This window comes from Eubalaena glacialis, chromosome 16, assembly GCF_028564815.1.
Source record: "Eubalaena glacialis isolate mEubGla1 chromosome 16, mEubGla1.1.hap2.+ XY, whole genome shotgun sequence".
In the NCBI taxonomy this organism is placed as follows: Eukaryota; Metazoa; Chordata; class Mammalia; order Artiodactyla; family Balaenidae; genus Eubalaena; species Eubalaena glacialis.
Window position 1 is genome coordinate 81,775,729 of NC_083731.1, and position 12,445 is coordinate 81,788,173.

Below are 12,445 nucleotides of genomic sequence, written 5' to 3' on the forward strand. Positions count from 1 at the left end.
ATTTATAGCTCTTTGTCAAATATGTTTATATTCATTTATAGTTCTTTGATCAGAATATACAAGGGGCATCAGCAATGTGGATTCTGCAGATGTGCCCTGCCTCTCTTCAGCTATTTAGCTAAAATCAATCCAAGTCCCATAACTGTGCTTTACTAATTTTTTAAAAAATCAGGTAATTAAAATCAGTTTCAATTTTCCTTCTACTTCATCAGAAATTGAAAGCTGCCAATATGCTCTTTAAAACAAAGAATGTATTTGTGTAGCAGATAAACCTCTACTGGATTCAGAGTCCAGAGAGGGTCAAGTCCAGGCCCTGAGACTCTGTGTGACTACAGCCCTGCCCCTTAATGTTTTTGAGTTTCAATACCTATGAGGGTCAAAATAGATAATAAATGTGAAAGCACCTTGTAAACTGTAAAACAACACATAAATATAGGTTATATAGCATTAAGTGTAATAAATAAAGCAAATTAATTTTCTGAAAGAATCCTGAGCAATTCTTGAAATTGCAATTTGCAAAGCTTTATCTTCCTCAGACTCAAATTTTGATTTAAATTTATCTGAAGGTCTCCTGAGCTAGTATTTGAAAAGCTAGTCTTGTTTCCCTAAGTACTTTTGTTTTGGTTTATTAACCTGACATAAAATCCCAGAATTCTTCCATATCATTTTTCTTTGTGTCTCTTTTCCAGCCAGGCCCAGAGCTTATACTTAAGAACTATCAGCAATCAGCATCAAACGTGTACTTACTGAATCCGAAGCTGCTACGTGAATAAAACTTTCGAGAATGGAAGAACTTAGCTGATCCATGACATCAATCATAGGCCTGTCATCGTCCTGTACATAAAGGAGACGATTATTCTCCATGGGAAAATGAATCCTTCCACCCTCTCCACCGCCTTTGTCCAGCATGTGAAGCAAAACAGCTTGCAAGGTAGTGATAAGGGTTTTCTCACAGAAAAGTGAGTGCCAAGGTGGTGAAAGGTAGTGGGTAAAACTCCCTATAATTCTGAGTTTAGTCTTACAAGTTTCAGTGGAAGATAATTAGAGCTCTAATTTGACATTTTACTGAAAAGACACGTACTTGAATTTCAAAAACTCATGCACATACACTTATTTAGACTGGAATCTAAATCTCAGTATCACACACTATTCACTAAAGTGTTCATGTTGTCATTAATTTTAAAAAATGGAAAAGCCACGAAAATGCTACTTACTTAAGTCACTGATCTGCTAAAATAACTGGTAAATTGTTGACTGTGATTGAATTTCAGTCCCAAAGAAACTGCACAGGAGACTGACCACACACTCTCTGTAGTATCTATGTTGTGCACAGCTATTTGGTAAAAGAAGCAAATTGGAAAAAAGCACAGGAGAGAGTATCTTACAGGAAATTCTCCTACATGATAGTGCGTATATACATGAACACGTGTGTTTGCCATCCTTTATCATAGAAAGGCTCAGAAATATGAAATTATTTACTTAGAAGCCTTATAGGAAAGCTTTGGAATGTCCTTATTCATGTATGAATGAGAATGGTTTCAAAAAGATTGTGGCTGAAAAAAAACAAACAACAAAAAAACCAAGCTTGTAGATACAGAGACCGGATTGGTTGGTTCCCAGAGGCGGGGGGGAGGGGCGGCAAAATGGGTAAAGGAACTTCCAGGTATAAAATAAATACATCATGCAGATGTAATGCACAGCATGGCGACTAGAGTGAACAAGACTGTATCGCATATTTGAAAGCTGCTAAGAGAGTAGATCTTAAAAGCTCTCATCACAAGAAAAAAAATCCTGTAGCTATGAATGGTGATGGATATTAACTACTTATTGTGGTGAACATTTCACAATATGTACAACTATGGAATCATTATACTGTACACTTGAAACTAATAATGTTGTATGTCAATTATACCTCAATAAAAAAAATTATACAAAAAAAAAAGCTGTGGCTGGTCAAAGAAAGCACCGTATGAGAAATATTCTTAACACAGTCTGCTGGAATAGCAGTTAAGAACCTGGGCTGTAGAGGCATGTATATCTGGCTTTCAATTCTAGCTCTGCCACATCCTAGTTGTTGATTTTGGGAAAGGCATTTAACCCCCTTAAACCTCAGTCTCAGCATCTGCACTATGGGGAAAATAACAGTACCAATTCTTACGTTATTGTGAGGGTTCAGTGAGATAATATGTATAAAGCACAGCTCACTGCCTGACACATACATGGTAATTATTATTATCGTTATTATCATAATTAGAGACTTAATGGAGGTTTATCAAAATACAGCATGTCCTAGAGATACATTTACCAGATCCCAGAGATGTCCTAAAATACATCAGAAAGCTTGCTGCAGAAATGTAAACAGAAAGGATTGGGGCACATTCGAAAATATTTTGTGAAGACACTGATCATTTTAAGCATCATGAAACCAAGATTAGTGACTTAAAACAAGAAAACAGAAAGTAGTATTTTTCTAAAGAAGTATGTGACGTAAAAAGTTGGTCCTTCTTTCATCAACTTGTGGATAGAGTTTGGCCACCTGTGCCGACAGGCAATGAAACTTAACATCTAAACAAGGGTGTACAGCCCTTGACCGAGTGCAGGAGAATAACTGGAGTCAATCATGGTTATTAGTCAGCTTACTTCTCCCATCTCAAGTGGACATATTTTCTTGTGATGCCATTTTTCTACCACTATTGAGATTAAACAATTTTCAGTGAGCCAGACTGTTTGGTACCTTGCTCATTTTAAATGGGATGCATGGTTTTCTCAAGTTCATTCTCTAATATAAATGTAGTATCTTCTTAATTCTATGTACGTTGAACATTATGAAAGAAAATGATCTATAACTGAAGCTTAAGATTCACTGCTTCACAAAGCACCACCTCTTAGAGAATCAGGAATGGTCTATTCTCTTGCCCTCAGAATATATGACTTAGCTCTTGTAGATCAACAGTACGATTTCATAATTAAAAACCCACCCTGAATCAAAAATTATTTGTTGACATCATGGGACACGAAAGTACATAAAATAGTAATGCATTCTTTACAGTTTTTAACCTAAACTTTGAAACTGTTGAAAGATATGAATTGGAAAATTCAGAAAAATAATCCATACCTCAGGCTGACCCAGGGCGATGAATAAAGCTCGAATTTCCTTGAGTATTAAAACAGACAGTTTGCGTGTGGCCACCTGGAAACTGCAGAGTAAAACCAGAGCAAAGCCTTCCACGGCATGGAGCACACTGCAGTGGGGACCTCGCTCCGAATGCATTCGGTGGCTGGAGCCATTGGCAATGAGCTATTGTGCAATAAGAACAACATTCTATGTTCAGAAAAACAACAGTGGAAGAAGAAGCCACTCTTCTATGTACATCTTCTGGCATGTTTGACCTTGTAATACTAAAATAAATTATACCAGCTTAGAACCAGACATGTCTATGAATTCATTATTATTCATGAAATATCATAGATCCCTTTTTATTTTCAGACCAACTGTCACTTTGGAATACCATCAGCCCTCTGTTACCTCTGATAAGGAATAACTTTTCAAAGGTTATTATTAGCAGGAATAAAAACAAAACTGCTTCCATCCATACCATTTGAGATGACACTGTATATTTAATTAAAGTGTCCTAATTTGGCTTTACTTAAATTCTCTATAGAGAATTCTCTATTTTAGTTACTACTAAATTGAATTTTCAAACATTGATTTTCTAATCAGACTTCTTTTCATGTTAGATTTTAATCTGGGTTTTGCATGTTAATGAGATGGGTTCTGAAAGTTCCCAAACCAAGTGAGTCTAAAACAAAAGCAAGCCAGACAACAGGGCAGATTCCACCTCCATTTCAGTCTCCCTTTTTCTAGCATAGGTAATCCTTGTTTTCCTCCCTGTCATCTTTTGGCAAGTGCAGGACACAAGGAAGGAGTAACGCCCTGAAGCTCATCTCTGAGGTTAGCCCATCTGGGATCCTAAACGCTATCATACTTCCCAAGTCTTGACATTCCTCAGACCCTCAGCTAAGCTCTTCTCCGGCCAGACCCCTCTCCGTCTGCCCGTTGCCAACACCAAGTCACACAGCCCTGGTTCTCATCTGACAACACTCCTCCTCAACCTGCTCTTCAAAATGTTATCATTAATTTTTACCATTCAGGACTGAGGCAGGAAAGAATAAAGAAACCACAAGACTATCTTCTTCTCTGGATATTGAAGAAAGCAACCAATTTGTTGGTGACTAGGGGGAAAAAACTGGGGGGCAGCTAACTTTTCTATATCCATATCCAACTCTATATCCATATTCATATCTATATCCGTATCTGCTCTAGAGTCATATCCAGATCTAGATCCATATCCATATTCATATCCAGATCTAAATCCAAATCCATATTCATATCCAAATCTAGATACACATCCATATCCAGCTCTAGATCCATATCCATTTCCAGCTTTATATCCACATCCATATCTAGATCCATATTCATACCCAGCTCTATATCTCTTCTCTACGGTCATTTGCTCTTACAAACAGATGTATAATCATAATTCTCTGAAAAAAAAAATCATTTTCTACTCCGTAAATGGCCTTGCTAATGTTAATAAATCTAACCTGGTGTGGCATATGATGCCCTGAATTTCTTTTTTTTTTCTTTTTTTTTTACAGTATCACTTATGTCTTTTATTAGAGAAATATGGAATGCTTATAAACGAAATTAACTATAGGGGGTAAAATTCATATTTCATATACAATTTGGCAATGGTAGTCCCACTGTTAGACAAGTTTTTATAAAAGACAAAATTAAAAATCTAATAAGCTACCTTTATACAAAGTTGCTACATTTATGCCTTTACGTAGGAAAAAAACATTTATAATGCAAATTAGGACATACATAATCTTACAATATTATACAATGTAATGAAAATAAAAACATAACACAAAATTTGTCCTTTATAAAATGCCCTGAATTTCTTGGCCACAATTTAAGCAGATGGAAAAACTTAGGGCCATCACTAGGGAGAAAGTTCCTAGGTAGCTGAAAGTAAGAACCACAAGGTTCTCTGGGCTGCAACTTATTTATATATATGTGACATCAAGAATATAAATTAGAGGGAAAAGGGTGAAAATCACCTCTGAATTTCTGATTTTGTTGGCTTGCTCGTAGACTTTTCCTTGAGTTTGTGTGACCAGTTTCCACTGGGTGAGCAGCTGCAGCAGTAACTTGAGGGATGAATCGAGGAGCGTGTGATGCATGTCATTCACCTCCCGGAGCAGGAAGTTGGTAAAGCCAAATAGGACATCTTCCCTCCAGTCTGAGAAGTCAACAAGTAAACCCTGAAGAGAATTTTGCGCAATATGTCGCAGTTCATCGTCCATATGAATAGAGAGCCTGTGAGATGAATAAAGACAATGAAGTCATTTACTTTATTAGTTTTTCTTCTATATCTGTAAAGGAACATATATAAGGCCAGAGCCTTTTACTGTATCTGAAAAATGGGTCACTCTCCCCTAATATATTATTATAATTTTCACTCAGCTCCCCTAACATTAACATCTTATATAACCATGGTACGTGATCAAAACTGAGAAGTTAACATTGGTACAATGCTATTAACTAAAGTACAGATTTTATTCAGATTTCACCAGTTTTCCATCAATGTCCTTTCTGTTTCGGAATGCAATCCGAGATACCATGTTGCAATCCGAGATACCATGAATTCTTTTTAATACATCACTGACTACAGAATAAATTAGTATCAAACCTTACCACTTTTAAGGATGGTCCTGGAGAAACTAAGGGACTCATCCAGAAGTTCAGTGAAAATGAGTAATTAAAAGTTAGGCCAGTTGTCCTCAATTGGTTTTGCCCCCATGAAGGGATTTTTGGTAACGTCTACAGACATTATTGGTTGTCACAACTTGTAGTGTGCTCCTGGTATCTATGTAGTAAGTAGAAGCCAGGGATGCTGTTAAACATCCTACAATGCACAAGACAACTCCTATGACAAAGAATTATCTGACCTAAAATGCTGACAGTGGCAAAGTTGGGAAATCCTGAGTTTGTCAACTGAAATAATATCAGTGTATTTGTGGTTTAAGCCAGAACATCATAATAATATTATTAAATAAATCTCAACATTGGTATGGAGCGTTATAGTTAACATCATGCTTTATAGATTCATTCATTCACTTATTTAATAAACAAATGTTTTTGAGGTCCTCCTAAGATTCAGGCCCTCCTAAGATTCAGCCCTTAGGATATGGAGTACGGTATGGCTGTGTTTACTGGGTAGGATGTTAGCAAGAGCAAGGTATGAGACAGTCCTGGAGAGGGAGCAGGGGTGGTCCGGTGGAGGGTCTGTGGGCCACCCAAGGAGGCAACACAGCAGGAAGAGGTTAAGTGTGAGTGCTCTGGAATCAGAATGCCTGATCACTGCCTTGCCTCTGTCATGCATTAGCTATGTGACCTCATGCCAGTTACTTAACCTCTCTAAGCCTCAGAGCCTCATTTGGAACATGGGGATAACAGCTGTACTTGTATCTCATAAACCTGTTGTGAGGTTCATTGAGATGATCTATGAACAGTGTTTAGTAGCACACTGAGCATGCAGTAAGCACTCAGTACAGGTTAGCTCTTACCATGAGAAGAAAATGAACTGTATTCAGAAAGTTATAGGGGAAGTAACATGATTAGATTCACATCTGAGAAAAAAAAGTTAGGCAGGAATATGCAGGATGCCTTGGAGAAGTCACAAGACTGAGGGCAGAGACCGGCTGGGAGGTCATTGCAGTGACTTAGGCACCACGTGGCGGGGGCCTGACCCAAGGCAGAGAAGTAGTAAGGAAGGGAGAGATGGAGAGCAAAGATACCCAGGAGATAGAATTTCAAGGACTCAGCAGCCTGGAATTGTTCAGTGTCAAAGAAGAAGCTGGCCAAGTCAACAGGGGCCCCCATTAAATAGGACATAATATCTTCAACCAACAGAAAAAGAAACTGTGAACCAGAGTGGTTAAGGAATTTCCTCAAAGTCCAGGATTCCAACCCAGGACTTCTCATCTTTAATCCAAAGTTTTCTCCATAAAACAGGCCTGATACAGTTACACATTTTTGAATAGATAGTATTTCAAAAACTTGATACTGAATACCCTTCTTATTCTCTAGAGTATAAAGTACACTAATTGGTCCAAATTTGACAATATAAACCAGACAAAAGCTCATTAATGAGCAGATATATACCAAGTCAGAGAAGATATATTTTCTGTTCCAAAAGCAAGTTAAGTTCTACAAAACTGCTGAGAAGGAAGAGCTGAGCTAATTCTTCAGGGCAGACTTGCTATTGAGTCTATGGTTATTAAGTAGGTCATAGTTGTTGAAATAACACACAGAGGTCTTTAACCGGGGCTTCTAGTTAAGGACTAAGGCAGGAATTTACAAATTTTCTTTGTATTTTAATCAGCAGCTCCATATTTTTTTCAAAAAATTTTATGTAGAACTCTAGTATATAGTACAACCGAGTTGTGGGACTTCCCTGGTGGCGCAGTGGTTAAGAATCCGCCTGCCAAGGCAGGGGACAGGGGTTCGAGCCCTGGTCCTGGAAGATCCCACATGCCGCGGAGCAACTGAGCCCATGCGCCTAGAGCCCGTGCTCCGCAGCAAGAGAAGCCACCGCAATGAGAAGCCCGCACACTGCAACAAAGAGTAGCCCCCGCTCGCCGCAACTAGAGAAAGCCTGATCACAGCAACAAAGACCCAACGCAGCCATAAATAAATAAATAAACAAATTAGTTAATGAATTAATTAATTAAAAAGAAAAAAACGAGTTGTTCTGGTTGAAGCTGGGTAAAGGACCTGAAGCTCCCCTGTGAGAGGAAACATTCCTTCAATCTACAGGCAGCTTCCAGTCACCTTTGCAGCCCATGGTTTGAAAACACTAATTTATGGAAAACACTTGAGGTCATGTTTCCATCTTAAGTTTATTGTTCCAATTTATTACATTTATACCTGTCTATAGTCCTGAATCTCTTAGAGAATAAGCTTCTGCAGCTGACGAACCACCTTTTAAGGACAAGAACAAGAGGCACTCAGTAAATGTTAACTGATGGTAATGATATTGTTCATTGTTACAGGTTGTGTCTCCTCCCAAATTCACATGTTGAAATCCAAACACTCAGCACCTGAGAATATGACATTATTTGGAAATAGGGTCACTGCAGATGGAATTAGCTAAATTAGGATGAGGTCATGCTGGAGTAGGGTAAAATCCATATGGCTGGTGTCCTTATAAGAAGGGGAGATTTGGAGACAGACACACAGGGAGAACACCATGTAAAGATAAAGGCAGAGATCAGGATGATGCTTCTATGAACCAAGGAAGGCCAAACAATGCCAGAAACCCCCAGAAGCTAGGAGAGAGGCACAAAATAGATTCTCTCTCACAGCCTCAGAAGGAAGCAACCCTGATGACTTCTAGCCTGTGGAACTGTGAGACAATAAATTTCTGTTATTTAAGCCACCCAGTGTGTGCTATTTTATTACACACATGAAACTAGGCAAGCACATATCTTTAGGGTCAAAAGTCAAAATAAAAACCATGCCATGGTCTATTTAGATGAAGCTTTTAAAGAAGGGCCAATACTTTCAGATTTCCAATGAGATTAATTCTACTCTTCGTCTAACTTTGGCATCATTCGCAATTTGCAATCTGGAAGCTGTCTTAACTTTAAACCAACAGTGCAGGATCATTTTAAGGACTCTGAGACCCCAAGGTGGTGCAGCTCTTGCTATTTTTGGTGACCACTCCTCTTGAAACCATGGTATTCACATGCCTCACCAGTGAGAACACTCAAAAATATTCCTGGAGTACGAAGAGACAGGACCAGGGAGGCGAGGGAGCTTTGGGAATAAAAGGCCCAGTTGATAATAAAAGTGGAATATTTGTGGAAGAAAAAGGTCCAGTGTCACAGAACTGAGATGGAGTGAAAATAACGTATCAAGGCAAGTCTGAGTGGCAGCAGGCGAGGGAGAAGGAGAAGAAGTTGCGAGAAGAGCCAGAGCCCCGCCCCCGTGTCATTCCTTGGAGAGTCTAAGTAGGGAGCTGCCTATCAGATATAGCTGCCGTTTCTTCCACCCAGATCTTCCTCATTTTTACTTTTGTTAGATTTTAACCAGATAATCACAGATCATCTTGTGAAGCGCATGGGATTTAATATTATAAAACAGAAAACAGGAAAAAAAATTTTAGTTAACGAAAAAGGAAAAGAAGATTCAGTTAAAGGAGAAAGATGCTCAGCCACCCTGAGGATGCAGGACGTGCAGGGAAGCTGCATGATGCTGGCCAACCTATTTACAGTCTCACGATGACTGCTGGTCCAGCGAGCAAGGAGTGGCTGAGGAGAGGGCATCCCCCAAACTCCTGCAGGGTCATCCCATTGAGAAGCCAGAAAAGAAAGGACAGGTTCTTGCCTGCGAACGACTGTGATGACAATAAACAACAGTCCGGTGAGAGTCTGGTGGCAGCAATGGAAAGAGAAGAGAGACGTTCAGAGAAGGCAGCTCAGGAAGTCTGACTAGGTTGGGGGACCCGAGGAAAAATTTCTAAGACGCTGACCTGGTTTCCAGGAGCCTAAAATGGGGTCACGGGTATGTGGTTACACACAAAACCACCAAGGGGGCCTGAAGGGACTCCACCGTGACACAGCAGTGAAGCATACCGAAAGAAACCGTTATTGCCAACACCAACTGCATCTGTCCTTCCCCAGCAGCTGGCATGAGGCACATGGACCAGCCTGGCCTGATTAACCAGGCAGCGACATTCTGCATGAGCCAACAGTCCCGAGGCCCTGCTTGGAGTGATCTAGGACGGGGGTGTGGTGTGAGGGGCACTTACACTAAGGATGTGGGGAAAAGGGGGAAAACCCAGAACTTGAGCAAGGCCGCCTTCTTGGTTGGTCAGATCAGACAAACGACTGAACAGAAACACTTTCGTAAGGGTGAGCTCAGGTTCAGATGGAATCAGCTCAGTCGCTTTGAAGAATTTTGTTGCTAGAGGTGCATGAAGGAAAAGGGAGTGACTTCAAATTCACAAACTATACCCAGAAGAAAAGATCCATTAGGAGGAATAGCCTCCTCTCAGCTCTGGCAGGACTGACACAAGGTTATCAGGCAGCGGTGAGGGACCTGCTGCCCCATAACGTCACCAAGGGCAGCAGCGGAAGAAATGGTTTAGAAGTGAAGGCCTGAAGACAAAGGTTTCTGAAAGGAGGGACTTGCTGACCAGTGGACTGTTAACCTCTGGCATGTTCACCAGAAGTGGCGGAAACTTCTTCTCTAAGGTATTAAAGAATGAACTCCCGGGACTTCCCTGGTGGTCCAGTGGTTAAGACTCCGTGCTCCTTGTGACCACCTAGAGGGGTGGGATAGGGAGGGCGGGAGGGAGACGCTAGAGGGAGGGGATATGGGGATGTATGTATACGTATAGTTGATTCACTTTGTTATACAGCAGAAACTAACACACCATTGTAAAGCAATTATACTCCAATAAAGATGTTAAAAAAAAAAAAAGACTCCGTGCTTCCAATTTAGGGGGTGCGGGTTTAATCCCTGGTCGGGGAACTAAGATCCCACATGCCGCGTGGCGTGGCCCCTCCCGAAGAAATAAATAAATAAAATAAAATGGGAACTTTATTAAAAAAAAAGAAGAAGAATGAGCTCCCACCTATCTACAGGGCTTTGAACTGCATCTCAATTAAAATAAAGTAATAAGATTAAGTGGTTTATCGAGGCAGTATATACGATTGAGTCTACAGTTCTCACCCAGCTACTCAAAACAGCTAGCCACCCTCCGCTACACAGACACAGGCTGAAGACTGAATGATAAACAGTAAATGATAAATAGTTTTCAGATACCACTAAAGATCACGAAATTGTATATGTATTACCTCAGAAAGTTCCACAAGTTGTAAAGCAACACTGCACAAAATGTTTGTCATTTTGTATAAAACCAACGACATTTGTCACTTCTATTTGGCTTCTGGAAAATTCTGTACATTTGGGCAACCAACTTTCCTCTTCTGAAGTTCAATCTCTTTGTCCGAAAATAGGAATGAATATGTACCCAGCTTTCCTAACATAAAGTATATGAAAGTGCATTGTACATCGTGGCATAATACGTTATTCATATTTAAAGATGCCTAAAAATAATAACTAACATTTGCTGAGAGCTTACTGTGTTCTACGCACGATGTTAAGTGATTTATATGCATTGTTTAATTCTCACAACCCTATTTCAGATTTTTGAAAGGAGGGCAAACATGGAACAGCAAACCCTTAGTGCATCTATAGTGCTGCAGGAAGGGACAGAGGACAGGAGCCTGTAGACTGTTGGGGGAAAAGGTCCTTCCTGTGGTCAAGGGTAGAGCAGGAAACACCTGGGAGGAGACAGAGAAAAAAGACAGCGACTGCCAAGGAGAAAAGTGAGCTCCACCTTCTTTGTCTGTTTCATTCTGTAAACCATTGTTATGCTAAACATACTAATACCAGTCTGAGGTTAGAGTGTCTGTGGTATTTAGCCAATATGTGAACAGCTGGGAAGGGAGCCTGGGAGCAGTTATGGGGGACATATCCTTGAAACTCCTGTCACCTACAAACTGGCACTTGCCACTGGCACTTGCTGTCTACCTCTACAAGGATTAAATCGTGAGCTGCTGCAGCTGCTGACCTTCGACACCCCTTGAAAGGAGTTCAGGGTGGAGATCAGGAATGAGGTGCTCTGTGCTCTGGGAAAAACTGGCAGAATGGGTCTTCAGATAATTAGATATTTTCAGGAAAAGATTTTATGAGCCCAATTCTTGCATCTCCTCGTATCTAGAAAAACACTAAAATCCATCAAGGTGATGTCTGCTCTTTGTGACTAGCAGCAACCTTCTGCAAAAAATATGTGTTTGGGGCTTCCCTAGTGGCGCAGTGGTTGAGAATCTGCCTGCCAATGCAGGGCACACGGGTTCGAGCCCTGGTCTGGGAGGATCCCACATGCCGCGGAGCAACTAGGCCCGTGAGCCACAACTACTGAGCCTGCGCGTCTGGAGCCCGTGCTCCGCAACAAGAGAGGCCGCGATAGTGAGAGGCCCGCGCACTGCGATGAAGAGTGGCCCCCGCTCGCCGCAACTAGAGAAAGCCCTCGCACAGAAACGAAGACCCAACACAGCCAAAAATAAAAAAATAATAAATAAATTAAAAAAAAAATGTGCTTGACTGCACGTACTCCCCCTTCACCAAGATCACATATATCCTGAGCATCCCCCCACCTCTTTGGAGCAGTTTCTCAGAGCTATCTGAAATGCTGTCTCCCGGGCTATAGTCCTCATTTTGCCCCAAATAAAACTTAACTCACAACTCTCATGGAGTGCCTTTTTTTTCAGTCGGCACTCCTTATTCGGGGAACCAAGCTGTGAG

General features: G+C 40.6%; 1 protein-coding gene across 4 annotated transcripts in view; it reads right to left on the reverse strand.

Moving 5' to 3' along the window:
* The window catches only part of FRY (FRY microtubule binding protein), a 327,509-nt gene that overhangs the window by 103,731 nt on the left and 211,333 nt on the right, over nt 1-12,445 (reverse strand). For all 4 annotated transcript variants that reach the window (XM_061171162.1, XM_061171164.1, XM_061171163.1 and 1 more), the window contains 3 exons: nt 5,125-5,383; nt 3,116-3,298; nt 748-834 (listed from right to left, as the gene is read on the reverse strand). In XM_061171162.1, coding sequence (XP_061027145.1) covers nt 748-834; nt 3,116-3,298; nt 5,125-5,383 — 529 coding nt within the window. The remainder of the gene's footprint in view (nt 1-747; nt 835-3,115; nt 3,299-5,124; nt 5,384-12,445) is intronic.